Consider the following 27,325-nt stretch of genomic DNA (forward strand, 5'->3'; position numbering starts at 1 on the left):
TTTGGCTTTTTTATATTTCACATAGAAGTGATATGTTTTATTTGCCTTTCTCCGTCTGACTTATTTCACTTACCATAATGCTTTCAAGACCATACATGTTGTTACAAATGGCAGAGTTTCCTTCTTTCTTGTGGCTGAATAATACTGTTCTTTATCCATTCTTCTATAGCTCGACCCTTAGGTTGTTTCAGTTTCTTGGCTATTGTGAATAATGCTGCTATGAACATGGGAGTGCAAATATCTCTTTGAGATCCTGATTTCTTTTTCTTCGTGTTATGGTCTGGGTGCGGGTTGGAAAAGAATTTCCAGACATGAGACAGAATGAGAGGGAAATAAAGTTTATTAGAGTGGGAGACGCTGTTAAAACAGCAAGCCAACTCAAGGGAGAACTGACTTTGAGAAGGGGTCCTTAGTCCACCTTTATACCTGGGTACAAGGAATGGGATAGGGGTCTTGTGGGTCATTTGCTGATTGGATGAGGCGCATATACGGGGTGGGGGGAAGAGTAAGGCAAATACCTTCTCCCTATGGGGTAGGAGGGGAGACAGGTTATACTGCTCAGTTCAGTCCAGTTCAGTAGCTCGATCGTGTCCAACTCTTTGTGACCCCATGGACTGCAGCATGCCAGGCCTCCCTGTCCCTCACCAACTCCTGGAGCTTGTTCAAACTCATGTCCATTGAGTCAGTGATGCCATCCAACCATCTCATCCTCTGTCGTCCCCTTCTCCTCCTGCCTTCAATCTTTCCCAGCATCAGGGTCTTTTCAAATGAGTCAGTTCTTCCCATCAGGTGGCCAAAGTATTGGAGTTTCAGCTTCAGCATCAGTCCTTCCAATGAATATTCAGGACTGATTTCCTTTAGGATGGACTGGTTGGATCTCCTTTCAGTCCAAGGGACTCTCAAGAGTCTTCTCCAACACCACAGTTCAAAAGCATCAATTCTTTGGTGCTCAGCTTTCTTTATAGTCCAACTCTCACATCCATACATGACCACTGGAAAAACCATAGCTTTGACTAGACAGACCTTTGTTGGTAAAGTAATGTCTGCTTTTTAATATGCTGTCTAGGTTGGTCATAGCTTTTCCTCCAAGGAGCAAGCGTATTTTAATTTCATGGCTGCAGTCACCATCTGCAGTGATTTTGGAGCCCCCAAAATTAAAGTCTCTCACTGTTTCCATTGTTTCCCCATCTATTTGCCATGAAGTGATGGGACCAGATGCCATGATCTTAGTTTTCTGAATGTTGAGCTTTAAGCCAACTTCTTCACTCTCCTCTTTCACTTTCATCAAGAGGCTCTTTAGTTCTCCTTCACTTTCTGCCATAAGGGTGGTGGCATCTGTGTATCTGAGGTTATTGATATTTCTCCAGAAGAATCTGAAATCCATTAATAGTTACAACATAGGGGAGGGAAGGATGATAAGTGTCTGTTTTTTTCTGTTCCTGCATTCCAAGACTTTCCTTGGTTTTATCTGCTCTTGGGTCCTTGGGTCACCGCACTTTGGATACGTACCGAGAAGGGGAATCATGTCGTCGTTCTCTTTTTAATATTCTGAGGAACCTCCACATGCTTTCCATGGTTGCTGCACCAAGTTCCATTCCTACAATAGTGTCCAAGAGCTCCCTTTATTTGCATCCTTGCCAACACTTTGTTTTCTCTTGACTTTTTTACAGTGGCCATCCTAACAGGTGTGAAGTGATATCTCATTGTGATTTTGATTTGCATTTCCCTCATGATGAGTGTTGCTAATCACTAATGGAAATGTTGCCTTCTTTGGAAAGGTCTATTCAGGTCCTCTGCCCATTTTTTTTTATTCAATTGAGGTGCTTTTTTTTGGCTCTTGAGTTGTATAATCCTTTGTAGATTTTGGGTATTAACTTATTATCAGATAGATGGTTTGCAGATATCTTCTCTCTTTCCGCAGGTTGCCTTTTCATTTTGTTGGTTGTTTCTTTTGCTGCACGGAAGCCTTTTAGTTTGAGGTAGCCCCATTTATTTATTTTTGCTTTTTTTGTTTATGTTTTTAATATCACATTCTCAAATCATCATCAAGACCAATCTCATGAAGCCTTTTACTTAAATTTTCTTCTAGTTTTATGGTTTTAGGTTTATGTTTCAGTCTTTAATCCATTTTTGAGTCAAATGGTTTCCATCTGCATGGAGTATCTTCTTCTATTCCTTCACTTTGAACCTGTGGGCGAACTTAAAGCTGCAGTGAGTTTCTCGCAGGCATCCTATAGCTGGAAGTGAGACTGAAAGTTTTAGTTGCTCAGTTGTGTCCGACTCTTTGTGACCCCATGGACCTTAGCCCACCAGGTTCCTCTGTCCGTGGGATTCTCCAGGCAAGAACACTGGAGTGGGTAGCCACTCCCTTCTTCAGGGGATTTTCCCAATAGAAGGATTGAGCCCAGGTCTCCTGCATTGCAGGCAGATTCTTTGCTCTCTGAGCCATTAGGGAAGCCCATCATATAGTTGGGTCTTGGTTTATTATTCATTCTATGTCTTTTGATTATATAATTTAATATAAAATTTAATTTATTTACATTAAAGTGATTTTTAATAGATAAGTACTTATGGTTCCAAGGCATTGCTTTCTGGCTCTGTTGTTCTTCCCTTGCTCTTTTCCCCTTCTCTTAATGTCTTCCTTTAGAACTGAGGACTTTCAGTGGTGGTATGCTTTGGGTCCCATCACTTATCCTTTGTATATCTACACTAGGTTTTTGCTTTGTCTTTACAATGAGGCTTACATAAATTACCTTGCAGTCTGTTTTACATTGATGACAACTTAACTTCAATTGCATACAAAAACTCTACCCTTTTATTCCCCACATTTTATGTTTTTGATGTCACAGTTGACCTCTTTTATATTATGTATTTATTAACAATTTATTGAAGCTGTTATTTTTTAATACTTTTGTCCTTTAATCTTTATTACTAGAGTTAAATAGCTTAATATGCCACCACATTAAAGATAGTATTGTGAATCTGAGTACATACTTGTCTTTGCCAGTGTATTGTATATTTTCATATGTTTTCATGTTACTAATAGTGCCCTTTTATTTCAACTTGAAGAATTCCTTTCACCATTTCTTGTAAGTCAAGTCTATTGGTGATGGACTCTCAATTTTTGTTTGTCTCAGGAAGTCTTTACTTCTCCTTCATTTCTGAAGGAAGACTTTTCTGGACAAAGTATCTGTGGTTGGCAGTATTTTTCTTTCATCACATTGAATATATCATTCTAATTGCTCCTGAACCATAAGTTTTCTTTGAAGAAGTTCACTAATAGACTTACGGGGATTCCCTTGTAAATAGCAAGCTTTTCTCCTCTTGCTGCTTTTAAGCTGCTGTGTTTGTCTTTAACATTTGACAGTTTCACTATAATGTGTCTTGGAGAAGATTTTTTCCATTGAATTTGTTTGGGGACCTATGAGCTTCATGAACTAGAATGGGCAAATCTCTCCCCAGATATTGAAATTTTCAGCCATTATTTCTTTAAAGAAGCCTTCTGCCTCTTCCTCCCTTTCTTCTCCTTCTGTGATTCTCTAATTTGCAGATTTCTGTTCTTAGTGGTATTTCATAATTCACATAAACAGTCACTTTTCTTCCTAATTCTTCTCTGGTTGGATAATTTCAAAGTTCTTTTCTTCTGTTCAGATTCTTTTGCTTGATTCATTCTGATGTTGATGCTACCTATTGTATTTTTTCATTTTATTCATTGCATTCTTCAGCTCCAGAATTTCTGCTGGACTCTCTTTTTTGTGTGTGTGATTTCTATCTCTTTTAAACGTCTCATTTTGTTTGTGTATTGTTTTCTCCGTTTCATGGGATTATTTTGTATGTATTTTCTTGTAGCTCATTGAGCTTCCTTTAAACAGATATTTTGAATTCTTTCTCAGGTAAATGGCAGATCTCCATGTTTTTGGGGTGAGTAACTGGAATATTATTGTTTTCCTTTGGTGGTATCCTGTTTGCTTGACCTTCAATGTTCCTTGAAGTTTTATGTTGCTGTCGTCACATTTGAAGTAGCGATCTTTACTGACTTTACTGTCCTTCTACCTCTTAGGGCGGGGTGTTCAAGCCTGAACACCTTCCCTTGGTCCTGCAGTGGACCGGGCTGGGGGCCGGCAGCCTGCCTCTCACCTTCCCGGGAGCAGGGCTCAGGGTTGGAGCTCGTGGCTTCCCCTCGGCCGCAGGTTCGGACCTGCCCTGTTCTGAGCACGTGCTTGTGATCTGGAGCGTGTGTTCTCCCCGCTGTTGGCAGCACACCCAGGGAGCTGGCCATGGGGTGTGTGTATCTGTGTCTCTGTGCGTGAGTTTGTGAAGTGCTCGGAGTAGCTCTGCTGGTTGGGGAAATCTGTGGGCGTTATCCCGGGGACTCGTGGGCAAGCCACCGTGATGTGGCTGGAATCGTTCATGTCTTTGATGCCTTCTCCTCTCGGCTGCCGTCCTCCCAGCCGTGCGGCTCATGACTCAGTGTGCTGGGCGAGACCAGAGAGAGCGGCCTCCGGGATGGCGACCCCGCAGCCGAGGAGCCCGGGGCTCCCGCACACGCCTCCCCTCTCCTCTGTGGGGTGAAGCACGGCCGAGAGGCGCTCCCTCGGGCTGGGTTGCAGCGCCTTCGGGGAGCGTGATGAGGGTAAAGTCACAGTGTGCCTCTTCTCCTCTCCAGTGTGTCCAATCCTGGATTTTTTTTTTTTTTTTTTGCTCCGGTGGTTTGTTGGAGCTTCTCCACTGAACTCCTGGGCTTCCATAAAGTAAGTCGCTCGTTGTTCAAGCCAGTATTCTATAGGGACTCCTGGCTTGTGGCCAAGAGGGGCTAGAGGCAGTTCATGGGCCATTCAGGGTCCCCAGCCGGCACCGGGGCCTGCATGTCTATTCCCCTTGGCACATAGAGCTGGATTCTGTGCTCCTAGAGGCACCTCTGTCCCTGGATGGATGCCAGATTGCTGTCGTGGAGGGGGACGTGCTAGTGACATCTTCTTTGGCCATCTTGGTCATGTCACTCTCTATACATTACATTCGAACAAGCACCAGCTTAGGGTCAGAACATCTAGGGAAGCCGGAGGTGGCGCTTCAGAGCAGGGAGACATTCAGGCCACCTATTATAACAAACGCCTTGGCGTGCTATAGTTATTTTGTAAAATTTCAGGACATCTAATTTGCTTGTTTTTCATAATTGGAAATGTTTTATATTTTCCAGCTCTCTAATATACATTTATGTATTTTTTCCTGAATATTGTTTAAAAAAACAAAGGAGAAAATCAATGGTAACAAACAACTACAAAAGAGGCGCAGGTTGCTATACAAACTCTGAGATCCCTGGGTTGGAGTTCAGTTTTATGTGTGCGTATATTTTTCAGATTATGTTCGATTTTGTTTTCGGTTGTGCTTATAACCTTTGAGGATCAATAACCCTTAAATTGGGCTTCCTTGGTGGCACACCGGTAAGGAATTCTCCTGCAATGCCGGAGACACGGGTTCTGTCCCTGGGTTCGGAAGACAGCCCGGGGGAGGAAGCGGCAGCCTGCTCCAGGATCCTTGTTTGGGAACGCCCGTGGGCAGAGGGGCCTGGCAGACTGCAGCTCGTGGAGTGGAGAGGAGCTGGACACAACTAGCTGCTGAGCAGACAAGCGCGCACGCAGCCGTTTATAAACCTGGGCACGGTTTCTAGGTGTGATTACCTCTTACAGACATTTGTATAAATGCGTGTTCAGCTGAGACTGTTTGCTGCTACTGCTTTCTATTGTTTCTGTCCTGGGAAATCAGCGTCAATTTAATACTACCATATTTCATTGGAGGTTTTTGGCATGTTCTCTTTTAGAAAAACTTTCATTTATATTTTCTATGTTAAAGGCAAAAGGCTAGTTTATAGTACTGAGAACCACGTGGTGAAATCAACAAGTTCTCTGTCTTTGATCTTTCCCCCTGTCCACAGAAACCCAACATTCATCCGTTTGAGTGACCAGAATAATTTAAACACTTGGCAAGAACAAGAACCCGAGAACTTGTACATTTTCAGTGATCTCCTGCAAGTTTCTTTGGGAATTTCATCTGAAGAAAATCAAGTGTAAGTGTTTGTTTTAGGTGAGAAACTCGTGTCAGTAAGTCTCATGTTTATTTAGCCAGTGAGTACTTAGGTAGCTATAGAATGTATCCAGTGTGTTGGGGGTGGGGGAGATGCTTCTGTTATGGCTCTTTTTTTAAAAAAAGTTTATTTATTTATTTGTGATCACACACAGGCGCTCTCTAGCTGCAGGGAGTCGGGGCTTCTCATTGCAGAGGCTTCTCTTGCTGCAGGGCCTGGGCTCTGGGGCTCACGGGCTCAGTAGTTGCAGTTCTTGGGCTTAGTTACCCAGAAGCTTGTGGGATCTTCTGGACCAGGGATTGAACTCGAGTTCCCTGCATAGGCAGGTGGATTCTTAACCACTGAACTACCAGGGAAGCCCCTGATGGGGCATTTTAAAGTCAGTTTGAAGTCATAATGCCCACTGGAAACTAAAATTTATTTGCACTACTAAAAATAATCAGTAAGATATTTCAGTTTCTCTTGTAATGAAGACATATGTCTCAGCTACTAGATCATTGCCATAAAAGTGTTCAAAATATGAAACAATGTTTCTTGAGTGAATTTGGTGGTATGAACACTAGAATAGGAATGATAATTTAGAAGACTCTTTGTGAGACATTGTCAAGAATAGTTTAAGAGACAGCTCTACATGTAACTTGGATACACAGTCATTTTACTGATAAATGAGAAATGACAAGGGAAGAATCAACCACTGACTACTCAAGCTTTTCCATAAATACAATGAAATTTTAGTTTTTAAATTTTAATGTAGGTATTTTCTTCACATATTTATTTTCACAATTCATATGAAGTCAAGCAAATACTTAAGATATCATGCAAAAGGTATTTAATTAAGATTTTAATGATCTTGTAAGGATTTTTGATTTTTTGTCACTCAAATTCTTTCTGTCTGATTGAGAAAAGAAATATTAAGCTATATAAAGGCTCAAATAAAATGGTGAGTAAAACTTTTGTGCCTTTTATAAACTAGGTGAACTCTGGATGATATTCAACAATTGGGATTATCTCTCCTATCTCTACTACCTAAAGGCCTAATGGAATTAGAAATATTTTATGTACATTTCAAGATTACAATTTCTTTCAGTCCTTTATCAGTTGAGTAAGTGTGAATGAGTGTATAATTCTGATATGGCATATTAAATGGAACACATTTGCATTCCTGTATTCTGAGCCAGTTTTGAATGGTAAATATTTAGGAATAGGTATTATATTTTTATAAAGGACCATTTAGTCTTATAATCAGGGCTTTATCTTTTATCTTTTTTTTGTCTCTGTTGCATTTTCCTCCTCTATCTGTAGAGCAATTTTATTAGTTTTATATAGGTTTCCCTATATAGGTTTTAGATAGTTCTACATGGGAAAGTTTTACCTACCTTCTAACTGTCAGATACCAAAACCTTGTAGATTTGATGACACTCTTTTGTGGGGCCTTAAAGGAGCCATAAGGAATGTCCCAGATTATTTGTTAACCTAATTTCTCGGAATCTTTTAAGATCCTCTAAATTCTTATACAGATTGTTTTGAGAAGTTTATAGAAAGTCAAGGAACTCTCTACTTAAATCTTCCTAAAATTCTCATCAATCATCTCTTTCTGGATTTCCAGAATGTGGATACCAGTGTTATCATATGATGAGATATAGAAGAATGCAGTTAGGGAAAAGGTATTTTGTAACACTACCTTAAGCAATATGGTTATAGAATATAAACGTAATAAGTTACTCTGATTGACCTTAGTCAACATGACTTTCTCTTTCCAATTCGTGCTATGTTTCCAGGCTTCTTTTCTATCCATTGTTAGACAGGGATTATAGCTGACCAGACATTCTGGCTGTGTCTGTAACTGCCAAGAGGTGTTTTGGCAGGTAATTCCTCTGATTATGACACTTTAAATTAAACTGTTTTGAATTTAATGTACATTACTTTAATGAGAACTGGATTGTTTAAGGCACTGACATTCATTTCTAAATAAACTACTTTATTTCCTTCTAGAACATCCTTTTGCTATTGTGAAGATATAAACATGGTCTACTTATATTAAATATATGTAGGCAAAATATGTTTTTAAAAATTGAAGATATTTTTCTGTGTTAACAGAATGCATAGAAAGAATTAAGGCATGATTATTAATACTAATACAGGAATGTAGAGAACATAATTTATGAAAAACAGAAGGTGAGTTTTGGAATATGCTTTATTTTTATTATCTTGGCACATGAATTGATGAAGCCACATGGTGAAAGTGGTTCTGAAGAAAGTGAAGGTTCTCATTTTCATCTCATGACCCAGGGTCTATTACCTTTCAAAATACTCACAATAATACTTTGTGCTGTGTTACAACTTAACTTAAACTTTCAGCTAAAGCTATTTCTTAGAATGCTATGGAGAGTAAATAAAAGCAAAAAGAACATAGGACTTGAGTGAGCAAGAAAGGGCCTGTTTAGGTGATGTGGAAACCAATCTAGGTATAAGCAAAGACTTGACTTTCTAGTGAAAGGCAGGGGATCTTCACTGGCTTATTCCAAACAGAGAGCAATTCTTTATGAAGTATGCTTGAGGATATACTTGGCAATAAATTTGACAGCTAGCATGGTCTCTTTACACGTTGGCTTTATCTGAGATTCTGGAAGGAGAAAACCAAATCTTCCTTTATCTCGGAGCTCAAAGGCAAATGAGTGTTTGATGCCCAGGTTGTAAGCCCAGTCTAAAGAAGAACCTGATGTTGGGTCTGTAAAACATAAGCAGTAAGTATTTAATTAGCAACAAATGTTAACAGTTTTTTGAAAGGGAAGTTCACTGGTGTAAAATTAGCAGTGAAACATGATTGTATGTACACCTAACCGCAGCATGGATGAGAGCAGTGGTCTGCACAGTATAGAGCGTGCGTGTGTGTTCACTCGGGTCCAGCTCTTTGCGACTCTGTGGACTGTAGCCCACCAGGCCCCTCTGCATGCAAGGCTGCAGTGCTGAGTGAAAAGTGATCATGGCTTTAGAATCCACCACATGCTTTAAATATGTGCTGCATATTCAGAATTACATTTTGCTTGGGTCATTTTGAGTCTAAATTGAGTTCGTTTTCTGGGTGCATGTTGTCACAGAAGGAGGTGGTCTGAGCAAATGCAAGCCGCTGAGGCCAGCTCAGCGGTGGGTGGGTCGCTGAAAACCCAGCAGGGTGGGCAGTGCAGACAAGATTCGAGACCTTAGATTCCTTCTCACAGTGCAGGGCTGCTTCCGCTTATGTTGCTAGGATGAAATATTTCACAGGTAAAAGACAGAGGAAGTTTAAATCAGTTATTTTAAGGATGCATGTAATCCCCCAATCCAACATTTCCATGTCCGTTTTCGTGACATTTTACTAAGAATATTATTAGTTAGAAAGACCAAAAAATATAAACATCTAGAGGTTATATACAAGCTTGATATAAGTGTATATAAATACTATAAATACATTTTTGTACATTTTGACTTACATAATAGAAAAATATATATTTTTGTATATAAAATTACTTATGTTTTAGAAAAAGTAATGAGTTTAACTGATACTAACACTTTAGATTTGAAAGATAAGAATTCAAAGTTGTGATGAAGAAGTAGAGAAAGAATATTTTGTTAGAGAGATAGGGTTGGCTTTAAAGTTATTCAATATGTATTTATCAAACCTTGAATATGTGCAATGCACTTTTTACTGGGAACTGTAGAGGGTGGGTGTACAGGGTACAGAGATGAAGATACGGTTGGTGTGTTTGGAACTTAGACTTGGTGGGGAAAGAAGTCAAATCTGCAAATCAGTAGAGATGTGGCAGACAAAGAATCATAGGAAAGTATCTTGTGAAGAGTCAGAGGAAGAAAGAGATTAGGTCTGGTGAAGGGGATGACATTTCATGCTCACTACCTGCTGAAATACCACCTTCACGATGGAGATTGCATTTAGCCTTCAATTAGTCTTCAATTGAATTTAGCCATCAATTTAGCCTTCCATTAGCCTTGAAGAAAGTCTAGTATTTTTCCAGATGGGGATTGAAGAAAGGCATTCTAGCCAGTGAGCCACAAGGTTGGAAAGCATGGGAGGGCTTAGGGACCAGTGAGATCCAGCTGAGCTGGAAAGTGGAACAGCCAGAATTTGTGGGCAAAGTTCAGAAAGCCGGGTAAGTCAGGAAAGATGTTTTGTTTGGAAACCAGTCAGAGCCATTTCAGCGCTGTGCTTCCGACAGCACTGCAAAGAGACCAGTCAGGAGGTAGTGTGGAGTGAAAGGCTGAGCTAGCATAGAGGCACCACACAGGGGACAGGATTGGTGGGGCTTGCTGTGAGAAATGCCGGAATGGAAGAGTCACAGAATTTGAAGAAAATGATAGAGATTGCAGTCTGGATAGCTGGACAAATCCATGTGCTAGTAACAGAGACAGGAATTCAGAGAGAGCAGTGATGGGGAAAAGAAAGGGTAGAGCAAGGAAGACAAAAGGATATGCTTAGCATCAGTCAGGGGGTAGGCGCCTCCTACCAGGGATCTGGGCGCTGGTGGCCCAACACGGGGAGCTGTGTGGCCTGGAACAGCTGGAGAAATACCGGCGGGTGCCCAGCCTTGACTAACGCCAGAACCCTGCCTAGCCCTGGGCTGGAAGGTGGGGAGCTCCTGGGCGGCTCTGCGCAGCGCCTGCCACACACGGCGTGTGACGCGGACGGGCGTGTGAAGCCTTGCTTCTGCGTTGACCTGCGGGTTGGCAAGTTCGGGAGGCTGATGAAAGCCAGGAGTCGCTGCCGCCTTTCTCTGATTTACTGTGGCTTAGAGGAAGGTGTCTGGGAAGATGGATTTGGAAATTAGCCAGCAGAAGCATCCTAGATGAAATTGGCTTACACACACTTGTTCAGGGTCATGATGTCTTCTTGGTGGATTGATCCTTTTATCCTTAATGTTCTTCTTTGTTTCTATCACATTTCTTTGTTCTGAAATTTACTTTATCTGGTGTTTAGTATAGCACTCCTTCTTTGGTTAATGTTTGTATGATTTATCTTTTCTCAGCCTTCTGGTTTCAACCTGTCTTATATATGATGTGGGTTTCTTGTAGCCAGTGTATTGTTGTCATATTTTTCTGAACCCACCCTGCCAATTTCAGCCTTTTAATTAATATATGTAGGTAAATTATTGATGTCCCTTAAATCTACCATCTTACTGTTTGATTTTTGTTTTATCCCTCCATTTTTTCATTCCTCCATTTATTTTATTGCCTTATTCTTGGTTACATGAATATTTTTAGGATTCCATTTTGATGTATTTATAATATTGCTTTTGAGTGTATCACTTTGTATAATTTTCTTAGTGGTTGTTCTATGTATTACAGTATATACACATAATTTATCACAATCTACTGGTTATCAGTGTTTTAGCATGTCAGGTAATATATAGAAATCCTATGTGTCTTTAGATTCTTTCCCCCTTCCCAGTTTAAAAATACAATTGTCTCAATTACTTCTCTACATATATTAAACCCCACATCAGATGGAATTATATTGATTCAACTATCATAAGGAGAAAGATAGTCTATTTATCCTTCATTCATTCCCTAATCTGTTGTTTTTCTTTCCTTTCCACAGTTTCAGGCCTTGTTATTATTTATTTCTTACTTGGAGAGTTTTCCCTACCCATCTTTGACGTGTAGGTCTGCAGGTAACACATTCTCTTAGTTTTCCTTTGAGAATGTCTTTATTTCCTCTTCATTTCTGAAGGATGTCTTTGCTGAATATAGAATTTATGATCGATAGTTCTTTTAGCACTTGAAAAATGTTATCCGTTCCTTTTGACCTTCTGTGGTTTCAAATGAGAAATCTGCTGCCATTTGAATGGTTTTCTCCCCCTTAGATTGTTTCTGTCTCATTGCTTTCAAGATTTTTTTACTTTGTCATTAGTTTTCAGAACTTTCCTTATGGTGTGGCTTGATGTGAGTTTCTTTGAACTTATTCTCTTTGTGGTTCAGTCGTTTCTGAAGTATGTTGGTATATGTGTTTAGGAAATTTGGGAAATTTCAGTCTTTATTTCTTCAAAGAATTTTTCCAACCTTCTCTTACTCCTCTCCTTCTGATAATTGATGACATGGATGCTTGATCATTTGTTTTTAAGCCACAGGTCCCTTAGGCTTTATTTTTTTTTTCAACTTATTTTCTCTCTTTAGATTTGTTATGTTCTATTGTTCTGTCTTCAAGTTAACTGATTCTTCTCTCCATCATATTCATTCTGCTATTGATCCTCTCCAGTGAGTTGTTAAAATTTAAGTTATGGTGTTTTTCAGTTCTGTAATTTCTATTTGCTTCTTTTTTATACCTTGCATTTCTTTGATGAGATTTTCTATGTTATCATTTGTTTCATGGCTATCTGTAACTGCTCGTTGAAGCATTTTTATGATAATGATTTTGAAATTCTTGTCAGATAATTCTAACACTTGAATCATCTCAGTGTTGGCATCTGTTGATTGTCTTTTTTCATTTGAGCTGTGATTTTTTTTTTTCATTTTTGTCAGGATGAGTGATTTTTGACTGTATCCTAGACACTTTGGCTACGATGTCAAATCTTAATGGAACTCTGTCTTAGCAGACAGTCACCCTGTTTAGGCTCTGCTCTTCTTTAGTGACTTCTGGTTCCAGTGTTAATGTAGTTTTCAGAACCTTTGGCTTGCTGTTTCCATCTCGCTGGCTCCTCTGATGCTGCTGGGCGCCCACTGGCCCCTGCAGGTGACTGCTGCAGGAGTGGAAGGTGGTCCTGGCTGGGCCCTCTGAAGCCTCTGGGTGGCCGACGCAGGCTCCAGCCTGTGAGGGCAGAGAGCGCTTCCCTCTCAAGGAAGGAAGAAGGAAGAGGGGTGCCTGAAGAGAGAACCTGGTGAAATGCCTGAGGAGTATCTATTTTGGGGAAAACAGCTGCTTTGGAGGCAGTCAGCATGGACAGAGCAGAAAAGGAGAAGGAAGAGGCAGACCAGGTGAGTTTGGTGTCAAGGAAGCCAAGGGAGTGGCAAGAATGGTGTATCAACAAGGTCCCGTGTTGCAGGGGGTTTTTGGAGCATGTTAGCTGAGATAAATACACTAGCGTTAGTGATCAAGAAGGCTGCCATTTTCAGCTAGAGTTGAATTTAAGTTCATTAGAAAAAACGAACAGAAAGATAAGAGTTCTATAGCAATGGAGGTAGGGGAAGTAGGGGTTGTGTCTTGCATGATGATTTAGTGTGTGCTAGGCACTTCAACAAACGTGGCCAATTTCTAGCTGTGCCAGCCTCCCATTTGCAGTTAAGTAAACTGCTGTGATTTCAAAGAGTTAAAGAATATGGATATTCCATTTTGGCAAATTTACTTTATGTGACATCTCTCATTAAGATTAATGGTGGTGATCGAGAGTTTATGTAATTTGTGATTTTTCATAATTGTGTGATGTTATTAAGTGTAATACATTTTCTTTTATGATACCACTTTTTGTATCCTTGAAACCTTAAATTTGCAAATAAAAACTGTATTAAGACATAAAATAAATACAACATTGAAAGCTTTTTACTTGTTAAGAATATATTATACAACTTAGTTGAACATGTTGCTTAGCCTTTTATTTATCTCCATCTGCACCCACTAAAATATGTGGATATATTTATAAAACATAATAACAAACACTTGCTAAATACCAAGCACCCTTCTAAGTGCTTTATGTATGGTAACTCATTTCATTAACTCCTATCAAAACCTTATGATTTAGCACCAATTGCTGTTTTACAGAAGAGGAAATTTTGGCACAGAGAAATTAAGCAGTTTACTCAAAGACAACATAGTTAGATGTAGAAAATAGATAGGTGATGAAGATATATTGTATAACAGGGAATTATAGCTATTATCTTAACCTATAATAAACTATAATCTGCAAAAATACTGAATTAATGTGCTGTAAGCCTGATGCTAATATAATAGTGTAAGTAAAAAAATACTTCAGTTACAAAAAAAGGACCCGTAGCTAGTAAGTGGTTGAGTGAAGAATCAAACCCAAGCCGCACGTCTTCAGAGTCTGCGTGACTAACCATTGTACTGTCCGACCCACCATATGCCAATCTGTCGTCCTCTTAATAAAAAGTCTTCATCTAGTTCTGCAAGGTAATCTTCTTTTCTGCTCACAACATTTTCTTAAAATATTGACAATAAGAAGAAAATGTCCTACTCTTTTCAAGGCATGTTAAGCACAAGGAACTCACTGTAACACACTCAAAACAAGTCAGAATAAAATTGAACTGAACTAACCACCTGGTTTCATCCCAAAGAAATCCACATAAAGTGACGCTTGTATGTTTTTAAAAACATATCGATATGCTTTAAACTAGTAACGTGCACTTCTATGTCAACAGGAGTCAAATTCTTTTTTCAGCAAGAGCTGAAGCTCTCGATGCATGGGCATGGACTGAAAAAAATTTTTTTCCCCACATCTATTGTCACTTGTATAATTTCAGTTCAGATGTCTTAGTGGATAGATATTGGATGTTGAGCTACAAATTCGGGGGTCTTGATTTTCTTTTCAAAATGTAGAGTGGTAAAAACACCCTGGAATGTGAAGTCAAGTGGGCCTTAGGAAGCATCACTACGAACAAAGCTAGTGGAGGTGATAGAATTCCAGTTGAGCTATTTCAAATCCTGGAAGATGATGCTGTGAAAGTGCTGCACTCAATATGCCAGCAAATTTGGAAAACTCAGCAGTGGCCACAGGACTGGAAAAGGTCAGTTTTCATTCCAATCCCAAAGAAAGGCAATGCCAAAGAATGCTCAAACTACCACACAATTGCACTCATTTCACACACTAGTAAAGTAATGCTCAAAATTCTCCAAGCAAGGCTTCAGCAATACATGAACCGTGAACTTTCAGATGTTCAAGCTGGTCTTAGAAAAGGCAGCGGGACCAGAGATCAAATTGCCAAATATCTGCTGGATCATCGAAAAAGCAAGAGAGTTCCAGAAAAATATCTATTTCTGCCTTATTGACTATGCCAAAGCATTTGGCTGTGTGGATCACAATAAACTGTGGAAAATTCTGAAAGAGATGGGAATACCAGACCACCTGACCTGCCTCCTGAGAAACCTGTATGCAGGTCAGGAAGCAGCAGTCAGAACTGGACATGGAGCAACAGACTGGTTCCAAATAGCAAAAGGAGTACGTCAAGGCTGTATATTGTCACCCTGCTTATTTAACTTCTATGCAGAGTACATCATGAGAAACGCTGGGCTGGAGGAAGCACAAGCTGGAATCAAGATTGCCAGGAGAAATATCAATAACCTCAGATATGCAGATGACACCACCCTTATTGCAGAAAGTGGAGAAGAACTAAAGAGCCTCTTAATGAAAATGAAAGAGGAGAGTTAAAAAGTTGACTTAAAGCTCAACATTTGGAAAACTAAGATCATGGCATCTGGTCCCATCACTTCATGGCAAATAGAGGGAGAAGCAGTGGAAACAGTGGTTGACTTTATTTTTCTGGGCTCTAAAATCACTGCAGATGGTGATCGCAGCAGCAATGAAATTAAAAGACACTTACTCCTTGACAGGAAAGTTATGACCAACCTAGACAGTATATTAAAAAGCAGAGACATTACTTTGTCAACAAAGGTCTGTCTAGTCAAGGCTGTGGTTTTTCCAGTGGTCATGTATGGATGTGAGAGTTGGACTGTGAAGAAAGCTGAGCCCTGAAGGATTGATGCATTTGAACTGTGGTGTTGGAGAAGACTCTTGAGAGTCCCTTGGACTGCAAGGAGATCCAACCACTCCATCCTAAAGGAGGTCAGTCCTGGATCTTCATTGGTAGGACTGATTTTGAAACTCAAGCTCTAATACTTTGGCCACCTGATACAAAGAGCTGACTCATTTGAAAAGACCCTGATGCTGAGAAAGATTGGGGGCGGGAGGAGAAGGGGACGACAGAGGATGAGATGGTTGGATGGCATCACTGACTCAGTGGACATGGATTTGAGTGGACGCTGGGAGTTGGTGATGGACAGGGAGGCCTGGCGTGCTGTGGTTCATGGGGTCACAAAGGGTCAGTCATGACTGAGTGACTGAACTGAACTGAACTGAACGAGCATAGAGAACAGTACTCTAGAGTTGAGAAACAAGAGCAGAGCTAGTGATTTTGATGTGTAGGAAGGCAACAAGAATGGCACTTTGAAATTTACTTTTTAATTCATGATGTGACCCATAGATAGGTGATATTATTGATTCAAACTCTTTGGTTTCTATCAATTCAGTGAACTATTCTTGCTAACCAGGCACTATCTTCAGTTATTTCTAAGATGGTAAAGGATTGGCTATGCTGTCAATATGCAAATAATAGCATTTCATGATATTTTAATATCAATTTTTGTGTCATCTGAATAGTCTTGCTTCATGGTCTACAGTTTGTTATCTGGAATGCTTATTTTTGATCCTATTTTGCCCCTAAGGGATCAAATCTTTCTATGTTTCAATTTCATAGTCTATGAATGAGAGATTTAGCTTATATCAGTGGTTCTCCACCCTAGTTTCATCTTAGAATTGCTTCAACCACTTTAAGAAAACTCAGATTCCTGAACTTCATCATTGACTAATGAAATCTGAATCTTTGGGGACAGGACCTGATCATCTGTGTGTTATAAAAGCTCCTCAGATAATGCTAATTGGAAGTCAAACTTGAGAACCATAAATTAGATCATCTAGGTTTTCCTGGTTTTAGATTTTACGGTTTGAACTTATTTGCTTGTTAGGTTAAAATTGCAGATATATTTATGTTCTTCTGTGAGGCCAGGGATCTTTCAACAGTTTGGATTTTAAAAATGCTCTCTCGGTCCTCTTTTAATGTCTCCATCAAATCAAAGAGAAAAATACTGGTAAATGCTAGTTGCTTCCCCCAAATCCTGGAGCATGTTAAATGACAATTAGAATACTGGAATGACTAAACTTTAATCGTGGGGTGCATCTCTTCTCTATTCTTACCAAGTTAACTGCTTGGCTACCCCTGCTTCTCATGAATGTTTGATTAACATTTAATCAAATGCTTTATTAAAGCAGTGACTCCTTAGAGTTTTATACATCTGTCAAGTTGCTGTAGCCCGTATATGGAAGAGGCAATTCTTTCTAAATCTGAATTGTTTAAAAAATCTTTATAATAGATAATAAAAAAGTTTAAAATACAACACAGCTGTATAGAATAATAATTCCTCTTTATCCTCCCCCTTTCCATGATAGCATGCAGCGGTGTTATCTGTAGTCATCTCCCCCTCCCAGTTAGAAGGTGACTCTTTGAACGCAGTTGTATCTTTCACCTCTCTCTCAAAGGCCCAAGTGCTGGGCTGTTAGATAGGTGCTCCATAAATTCTTGCTTATTAAATGATTGTGATGCAGTGCAAATGCATAACTCCAGTATGCTTATAATTTTCATAGATGCAAGTACACATCACACACGTACATGTATGTTTGCACATATACATGCTTGCATGCATGTGTGTGTATATATGTATGTATATTGAAAGTGTGAGAGTAATAATTCTTTGATGTCCTAGCTGCCATTTGCAAAGCTTGTTCCTGTTCACAACCCTTTGTTCTTTGCTGCCAAGAATATTTGTTTTCCCTCATTTTGGTGTAGAAAGTACTCTTACATCATACCTGGCTGGTTTGTCTGGCCCTGCTCTTTCCCAGTATCCAGTCAGTAGGCCGACATTCTGTCCTCTGGTTCTTTGCCTCCTTTTGTCCACTCATATAGCTGGGCACGTCACCTGTTCTGAAGTCTTGTCATCCACTTGTGTGTGTGATGAATCCCTGGCCTGGTTATGTTGCAGCAAGATCTGCTTGGATGCTGGCGACGGGCTGTTTCGGTGTATTTTCTCTCAGCCCTTTAGAGCTCACAGCTGGCGGATGTGTGATTGCTGATCAATGTTCTCTAAGAATGGAACTTGTCTGGCTTTTTAAGTCATTTTTCCAATTCCACCAAGGGAGCCTCCAGTAAATGGGCTCTAGAAATTGTTGCGATGACTGCAGCATTTTCAAATTCCACAGCAATTGTTGAGGATATAGACTTTTAGTTACAGTGTATTCTTTCAGCTTGGGCTCGGGAAGTGGTTTATAATGTATGGCCAAGTAGAGTTATTACATGGAACCCACAGAATGCACGTATTTCCTTTATCAATCCACACAATACAAAAGTATAATGGAAATAGTCATTTGTATTTAGTGCTGGTGAGTTGATCCATGAAATGTTTAAAAGTTAAGCAATAGTCTTCATGCTAAAAATGTTGGCTATCATGGCTCTAGAGAGTAATACAGGTTACTCTATATCAAGTCTAGTTTTGTTGTGGTTTCAATCCATGTTCACTTCTTTTGGACAAGTTATGACACCATTTCATTGAGTAAGTTTATAATCAAGTCTGCTTTTGTTCCATGCCCTGTACTAGATATTATATGACCTGAGAGGACCTCTGAAGTGTAATCCTTGCTTTTGAGGAATTAAATTTTGTTAGAAAGTTAAGACTGTAACTTATAAGCAGTTTCATTAAAATTTCTTGTAAAGTTTGGGCATAAGAAGTGAAGCTTGGGAATAGTTTGGAGAAAAGGTGGTTTTTACTAAAGAATTTCCAAACTAAGGTCAGTGGGATCGGAGGAGAAATGGTCTCACTTCCCAGGGTCTGAATTAAGGGTCTTTGGTGAAAACCAAATGAATTTCTTTTTATTACTTGGAAATGGAAAAGCCTAGTTATTTTAGCTGCAAAACCAAATGGGAAATGAGTATATGCACAGTGGTTAAGACCATGGACTTTGTTTTGTTTTTTTAAACCTGGGATTGTATCCCCATTAAGCTGACTACAAGTATTGCATACCTCATAGAATATTGTGAGGAGTAACTGAGATTGTGAAAATCAAGGGCTAAACACAGTGCCTGACTTGTAAGAAATTTAAATAAATAATTAACAAAATGGAAAGACAAAGAAAGTTTAAAAATAGTGAAGAATAAGAAGTGGTGCTGAGACATTAAAAAAAGAAAAAGCAGCAGAACTAGGACCTCGGGACCTCCTTTCTTAAATCACCATGTAGATTTCAGTTGAACACAGTAGGAAATGGCTGATGAGAGCCACGGGAGACTGCTTTTACATGATCAGAGTGGCTGAAGCTGTTGGCCTGCCTATTTACTCCCCAGGAGCTTGGAGAAAGACTGCTTGCATAGGGACAAGGCCAAGGAAGAAAGAGTCCAGTCAAAGCTAAACGATTAAAAAAAAAAAAGGTGGACTCTGCCACAGCTTTGGTGGTGGTGGTGGTGGTAGAGAATAGGAAGGTAGAAGAATTAACCTGTAAATTTGTCTTCATGTAATTATTCCTGACCTTGTCACCTTGTAAAGCTTCAGTATAATTTGCTTCTAGAAAAATCGTATCCCCTCAAAAGGTAGAATCTATCTTCTGGGTTCACATATTATTCAGAATCTCCTGTTAAAACTGAAGTTTAAATTAGCAATAGCAATTCCATATGTTCTAATTCTATTTTATGAATTCTTTAGCTTTCCTTAATATCTGTAAAAGAGAATTAGGGGAAACGACACAGTAAGTAATAGGCAAAACTTACAAATTGTTGATGCTATGGGGCCATAGGTGTAGTGGGTTTCATACGGAGTTGATAGAACATCAGTGGCGATCTTTGCAACTTTGGCCTGGAGAGAAAGGCAGGTTAGAGTAAAATAACCGGACACTATGCAAATGCAGTTAATATACTGGGGATTAAAAAAAAGGTCAGTTTTACTGGTTATTTGCCGTTTGAAGATCAAAATAAAATAAATGACTGAGAAATTTGTGTAAAGTAAGATATACATGTTGTTAATGTGAGTGAGTTAAAGTTGCTCAGTCATGTCCAACTCTGAGACCCCATGAAATGTAGCCCACCAGGCTCCTCTGTCCATGGAGTTCTTCAGGCAGGAATATGGGAGTGGGTTGCCATTTTCCTCTTCAGTTGTTAATGTGAGGCCTTCTAATTGTGAAATTAATTATATACAGAAAGTCATATCTCATTTTGTGTTTCTGTCCTTTGTATTCACTTCTTTTTCTTCTCTCCCTTGCTCCTTCCTTTTTGCCTTCTGGCCTTCTTTCTAAAAAACCATATCCTTTCTTTTTCCTCTGAGGTTTTTTTGACTTCAGATATTTGTCTCTCCCAAAGTCAGATCACATATGGACCACATACTACCTGTGTATTTATTGTATATACACAGAAGCTTTTAATGACTGGTTCAAATCTCTACTCCTACTCAAAATGAAATGTTGAAAACAGTTGACTGAAGTCAGAATGACAATTGTAACCTCTAAAAAATTAAAAAAAAATTTTTTTGAGGCAGTGTAGAATTACAGCTTTTACTGGATATTATATTTGCTAGCCCCATGGGATCTGGGACATTGAATGTTTTCTGCTTTATTTCTTCTGTAGCAGTTAGACATATTTAATATCTCTCATATGCAGAATTTTTTTTTTTAAGCTAACATGGTCAAACTAGTTTTCATAGAAAGGAAAAGAATGCTTCAGTTCAGTTCAGTTCAGTCGCTCAGTCGTGTCCGACTCTGCGATCCCATGGATTACAGCACACCAGGCCTCCCTGTCCATCACCAACTCCCGGAGTCCAGCCAAACTCATGTCCATTGAGTCGGTGATGCCATCCAACCATCTCATTCTCTGTTGTCCCCTTCTCCTCCTGCCCTCAATCTTTCCGAGCATCAGGGTCTTTTCCAATGAGTCAGCTCTTCACATCAGTTGGCCAAAGTATTGGAGTTTCAGCTTCAACATCAGTCCTTCCAATGAACACCCAGGACTGATCTGCTTTAGGATGGACTGATTGGATCTCCTTGCAGTCCAAGTGGATCAGAATTTTGGAGAAAGTATATTTTTTAGCGCAGAAGCTTAAAATTAATATAATTTTCACGTTGATCAAGAAGATAAAAATACAGTGACTCTCCTTAAATCTATTGTCTCGGGATAGGAATAGCAAGATGTATTTGTTGTTGTCTTAGGCTCTTGCTCTCTGTTTTATGTTTTGACTCATGGTAGACATTTAACTACACAGTCATGTGGATAATAATGGAATTCTACTTTGTACGCTAGACCTTTCTTCATAGTGGGTTTATCTTAAAATCACATCAAAAGGTTGTATTTAATGTTTATCACATTAAAAACTAACTTAAGACTGTGATTTTAACTCTAAGGTAGACTTCACTAGTTTTCTTCTTTGGTAGTAAAATGTGAAGTTTTTTCAAAATAACCCAAGTAGTTAGTGATGAAGAGACCCAAAGGCAGTGGTGGTACCGATGCATAAACCACAGGCTTTTCCCACCTACCAGGGCCTTGTGGTTCGGCGGCAGTTCTGACGTGTGCCCGGAGGGAAACAGCAGCATCTGGGAGTATGAATGGAAGGAGATGTAGGCCTTGATGGACTTTAGCTGGCTTCGGATGAAGTCGCGGACAGCCTTGGTCTCTTTCTCGGACTCTGGTGCAGGACCCCGATAGATCTCCTGACAGGGATCACTGGTGTCAGGGAGAGCTGCAGAGGACATGGAGGGTTGAGATCAAAGCCTGTCTCCCTCTCCCCCTACCCCCCAGGACAGCCTCTCCCTCTTCTGATACAGATTCACTTCTTTTTCTTTCTAACATTTTAGGCTTCCAGGTTTATAGGGCTTCCCCAGTGTCCCTGGTGCTGCGGACACTCTGCAGTGCTTTGCACACGGGACGCAGAGTACGTCCCACTTGAATATTCTTGTTCTTAGCCTTGTTTATTTTCCTGCCATTCCTAAGGGTCATGGGAATAATGCGTCAGAAGCAGCCAGGGGCCCGGAGTCGGTTCCAGTTCAGCCTCAGATTTGACTTGTTGGAGGCTGGTGTACATTACCCTCTTTGAGTCTGAGTTACTTTAATCTGTTTCATCAGGCAGCTTTCACTTAGGGATATATGCTTTTATCATATTCATTATGGTAGAATAGAATTGGATGCTGAGGTGGTATTTTCAACAGTATTAAATAAAGAAGAAATTTATGAATTGGGGTACTGGTAGTTTCTCCTTGAATATGTATGATGATAAAGTCATATTTGTGTACCAGCTGTATATCATCTGATGTAACAGGGCCTCTGCTTTTCTATGAAACCTTTCCACTTTCTTTGCCCCAGATGTTTCTTTTCACTAAACATTCGAGGAACTGCCTATTTGCTGGTTCTGACCACTGGTATTTCTCAAATTTTATCAGACCAGGAAGGGAAGGCAGTTGAGACCTCTGTTCAGATGATCTGAATTTCTGGGTCGCACCTGATTTTTGACAAACTAGATATATTAAGTAAGAGATGGTTTTACAAACAATCCTACCCCCTACTTCCTCCCATTTAACAAAACATTCATAATACTTCTAAAGTAGTGGTGATTATCTTTCATTTATTTTTAGTTGTAGCTTTCTTTTAAAATTATTATTTTTAAACTTTTTACTTTCTATTGGGATATATAATTGTATACAGTTGTACTGGTGATTTAACAATGTTGTGATAATTTCAGGTGGGCAGCAAGGGTACTCAGCCACGTATATATACCTGTATTCATTCTCTTCCAAACTCCCCTCCCATCCAGGCTGGCCTGGAACATTGGACAGAGTTCCCTGTGTGGTACGGTAGGTCCTTGCTGGTTATCCATTTTGAATATAGCAGTGTGAACTTAAGGTTGCTGGGGGAGGTGGGATAGTTATGACGTTTGGGATGGACGTGTATCTTTCATTTTTTAGATTAGAAAGTTAGCACTTAGCGAATACCTATCTTTCCTAAAATAAGTAGGTAGTTTAACTAAATTCGGTGTCTACACACCCTTTATAGCTATTTCCCTTGAGATCTTGTCTGCTACTCACAGTTCCATGAGATATTAAAGTTCCTGTTGAGGTCCGTCCCAATGCATTTGGAATTTTGATTCCTGGAACGATTTTTTCTCCACATGCGGTTCTACAAGATTGAATGATGGAAGTGTTTACACAAATTTACATTTTTTAGTTTGATCATTTCAGATTCTGTCTGCAGGTGTCTATAGCTTTATTTGAAATTTATCTAGTTAACCTGAGACTCATTAAAGAAAATATACATTTTTCTTATAACTTGTAATATTTTCAGAAACATTGTTTTTATATTAATATTATAAGACCTTGATTAAAAATACAGTTTTAAAAGCTATTGTTTAGTTCTGAGTATTAAAAAGTAATCCCTGATGTTCTGAAATTATCTGTAGTTTGAATTTTAACTTCATTACACCTTTTACCGTTTACAAATTCGTATATAATATAGGTCAAATTGTGATTGTTGGAGCATAATTTTCAGAAAAGAACTTTTTGTGATAGTATCAGTCTGAAATCTCAAAATTAATCTTAGCAACAGCAGGGCATAAGGAATTCTTATAAAAGACAGATACCTGTGTCACTCTTTTATTGATTTTTTGATATAATTATTTCACCTCAGATTCTGTCCCAAATGGATTGAATACAGTGACTTTGGCTTTGAAGTCAGTATGTTCATAATGTCTCTAAGTGACTTTTATTCTTAGCTATAAATACTTTCACCATATTGTGTGACATACATTGCCTTTATAATTACTGCTTTATTTCATTTTCCTCCATTATTAGCTTTAGGAGCAGAAATTTCATATTATTTCAAGGACTCCTGTGTAACCAGGAAACCATGCTGTCCTTAGTCTAAATTGAGTTTTTGAATTGGAATTAATTGGTTAGCTAAGCCTTAAACTTAATGCCTAACAATCAACGTGCATGCGTGCTAAGTCACTTCAGCCGTGTCCCTCTCTTTGCGAACCTGTGAACTGTAGCCTGCCTCTGCAGGCTCCTCTGTCCATGGGGTTCTACAGGCAAGAATACTGGAGTGGGTTGCCATGCCCTTCTCAAGGGCATCTTCCCAACCCAGGGGTCAAACCTGCATCGGCCCTGTCTTCTGCATTAAGAGATGGATTCTTTACAACTAGTGCTACCTAGGAAGCCCCAATGTGCGTGAAAGTCAGTAAATAATATATTATCTAATTTCAAAAAGGAGATTACAGATCAGTACCTGTGTCCATGACCAAATATATCCATCAACATTGAATACAGGAAGAACATAAAAATTCATCCGGTCCAGGAGCTTAGTCATAATCTTGTTTTTACCGTAAGTTTTGGTTGCCTGTAGGAGTAGGAAAAAATTAAGCTATTGGTATAAAGTTTAGTTACCATATGGAGAGCTGTGGTTATAACTGTAATGACGACAACTCCTTAAGTCATTTGCCCAAGGACACATTATTTCAAACATATTTCACCTAAACTGTATAAAGATAAATGATCCATATAGATGACAGAAAAAATTACACTTAGGATTCAGACTAGTGAAATTAATTTGACTGAATATTGTTTAAAGTGAAAGTCACTCAGTCGCGTCCTACTCTTTGTGACCCCATGGACTATACAGTCCATGGAATTCTCCAAGCCAGAATACTGAAGTGGGTAGCCTTTCCCTTCTCCAGGGGATCTTCCCAACCCAAGGATAGAACCCAGGTCTCCCATTTTGCAGGCGGATTCTTTACCAGCTGAGCCACAAGGGAAGCCTGGATATTCTTTAAAGGATCATTTAATTACCAAGGCTAGTAGCATTCCAAACGTAGAATGCAGGATACATTTGATAGAAACAATGGAGACCAATTGAAAAATTAGCAAATACAATTTAAGTAGATTCTTACCCTCACATTTTTAGGTAAATAGAGATTGAGTGTGTAAGCATAGGAACATGTAAATATTGGAGAGGATTCATGAGTTAACTCTAAGTAGGATTAAAGAAAAAAACCACTCTATTAATAAAAAAATTAGAATATTTAGATTGACCAGTCAACTTTTCTCCCGTCAGATGGAAATTTCTCTGATTATCTGGCCTTTTTTGACTAACTAAAATCTCTCATTATTCTTGGACAATCTCTTCCACGTTTATCTGCACTGGAGTCAAGATGTTTCTTTTCATTAAAAAATAAGTTTGTTTATTTGTGTCAGGTTTTAATTGCAGCAAGTGGGACCTTTAGTTGTGGTAAATGGGATCTAGTTCCCTGAGCAGAATTTGCACCTGAGCCTCCTGCATTGGGAGCTGAGACTCTTAGCCACTAGACCTCAGGGAAGTCCCAAGAAAAGATATTTCTTATAGGCTTGTCTTGTGTGTTCCTTTATGGCTTAAGAAAGCAGAGGTCTCGGCCCTCAGCTGAAGAACTAAAACAACTACAGGGATAAATCAGTTCGACTGGCAGATTCATTCCTGGTGGAAATAAACTTGCCCTGAAAGTGGTTGTGATGTCATATTCCAGCAGCACGTTATATGCAAAAGTTGGCAGAAAAGAGAGAGTTAAAAGATCGTGGGAATTGGAATACAATAGAAATGGAGTGAGAGGAACAACTTATAAACAGGATTTGCTGTTGTTCAGTCATGAGATTGTATCCAACTCTTTTGCTGTCCCATGGACTGTAACCTGCCAGGTTCCTCTGTCCATGGGATTCTTCAGGCAAGAGTACTGGAGTGGGTTGCCATTTCCTTCTCCAGGGGAATCTTTCCAACCCGGGGATCGAACCTGCATCTCCTGCTTGGCAGGTGGATGCTTAATCGCTGTGCCACCTGGGAAGCCCATAAACTGGATTTGCTTTTTAAAAAAGTGAGTTATTTTTCAGTTGAAAAGGAAATGTAAGTATGAAACTTCCAAAAGTGTGTGTAGCCAATTAAATATCTAAGTGGGAGCTAGTGTTCTGTGCTTTGAATTCACCAAAGTAAGGCCAAGTTTGTAGATCTTAAGTATAAAGATAGTTTCACATTTTCCGTACTTAACTATAGGAAAAACCATATTGTAGCCGATTTTTTTTTTTAATTTTATAAGCCATCACCTGGATTTCAAGAAGTTTGAAGGAAGGTGGCAATTTTATAAAAAACCTCAGCAATGGAGAAAATCCAGAGTGTTTTTCCCCTGACAGCACCAGATGTGGGTCTTCTAGTTCCGTGGAGCTGCGCCCATTTGTGAAGGGGTGTTACTCCAGTGAGGCGCTGGAGATTGATGGTCAAAGAGTCGCGTGAATGTTCCAACAGACTCACCTGATAGACAAACCACTGGCAGAAGGCTGGGGAGATCCATTCTCGTGCATGAATGCCACAGTCCATGAAAATAGCCTTTCTTCTTCCATCCTTCCCCCCAACCTTTTAAAAAATAAATCTGAGGTGTTATTTTACATGAGCTCACACACTGATCCCTTGTTGCTAAGAACTCGCTCATGTCTCAAAGCGACTGTTCCACCTCTCTCCTGTTGCGTGAGTTGGTGTGTGTGCGCTTATTTTAATCAGGGAGGACCATGGTATGGATCTTTAAACACGTAATTCATCATCTATTTCACAGTATATTTTTCAAAAATTTTCCTTCATGTCAGAGTGGCTTTTAGAGTTTTAAAAAATCATGTCGACGGATGGCAAAAACCACCACAATACTGTAAAGTAGCCTCCAATTAAATAAAATAAATAAAAAAATCACAATCTACTGTTTTTCTTGTTGTATTGCTGACATCCTTTGGCCTGAGATACAGATTATAAAGCTGCTTCTGTTTCTGCCATTTTCTTTTGTTTTTCTTACTTCATAAACAAGAAGTGGGAAAGACTCCGTAGCTGTGATGCCGTGGGGGGGAGAAATAGGGCTGGATATTTGAAGGGCTGTCATTTGGAGAATTTGTATTTGTTTTGAGTGGTTGGAGAGCACGAATGGATAGGAATTCAGAGTAGGGAAGGGCTTCTCAGTTATTGAGAGGATGCTTTATGGAGCAATGTCTTCGGATGTACAGAAATCCAGCAGCAGCTGAATGGCGGTTGTCAACTCAGTGATAGATGGAATCCCTATCAACACAGTTAAAATGCCTCACTTACTGTACTGGACTCCTACAATTATACGATTCTTGAATTTCTTTTCTTCTTGACATTTAGTTGTACATTTCCCTGAATTTTAATGGACGAAAACCTGTTTTATGCACCAGGGTATCATATGCTCTTGTAATAAAGATACAGGATAAGAAGCTTGTCTGGTTTTGTCCACGGTGTCCGTCAAGTGGGTTATTCATAGACTTTCTTGGTCCCATCTAAAACCATCTGTCACTTCTGTTCTTGAATGGTTGTCTAAAGTTTGCATGTTCTTCAAAGAAATAAGGCTTTTCATTGTCTAAAAACTAGCTAGGGCCTTCC

At 39.4% G+C, this 27,325-nt stretch overlaps 1 protein-coding gene across 1 annotated transcript in view; it reads right to left on the reverse strand.

Annotated features, from left to right (window-relative positions):
* Positions 1–8,267: 8,267 nt before the first annotated feature.
* CPA3 (carboxypeptidase A3) overlaps positions 8,268–27,325 on the reverse strand; it is a 32,464-nt gene continuing 13,406 nt past the window's right edge. The window contains exons 6-11 of the mRNA XM_065942809.1: positions 26,198–26,299; positions 24,155–24,265; positions 22,960–23,050; positions 21,418–21,620; positions 19,667–19,751; positions 8,268–8,810 (exon numbers count right to left, since the gene is read on the reverse strand). Of these exons, the coding sequence (XP_065798881.1) occupies positions 8,623–8,810; positions 19,667–19,751; positions 21,418–21,620; positions 22,960–23,050; positions 24,155–24,265; positions 26,198–26,299 (780 nt within the window). The 3' untranslated portion in view covers positions 8,268–8,622. The remainder of the gene's footprint in view (positions 8,811–19,666; positions 19,752–21,417; positions 21,621–22,959; positions 23,051–24,154; positions 24,266–26,197; positions 26,300–27,325) is intronic.

This window comes from Muntiacus reevesi, chromosome 8 (genome assembly GCF_963930625.1).
Source record: "Muntiacus reevesi chromosome 8, mMunRee1.1, whole genome shotgun sequence".
NCBI classification, from domain to species: Eukaryota; Metazoa; Chordata; class Mammalia; order Artiodactyla; family Cervidae; genus Muntiacus; species Muntiacus reevesi.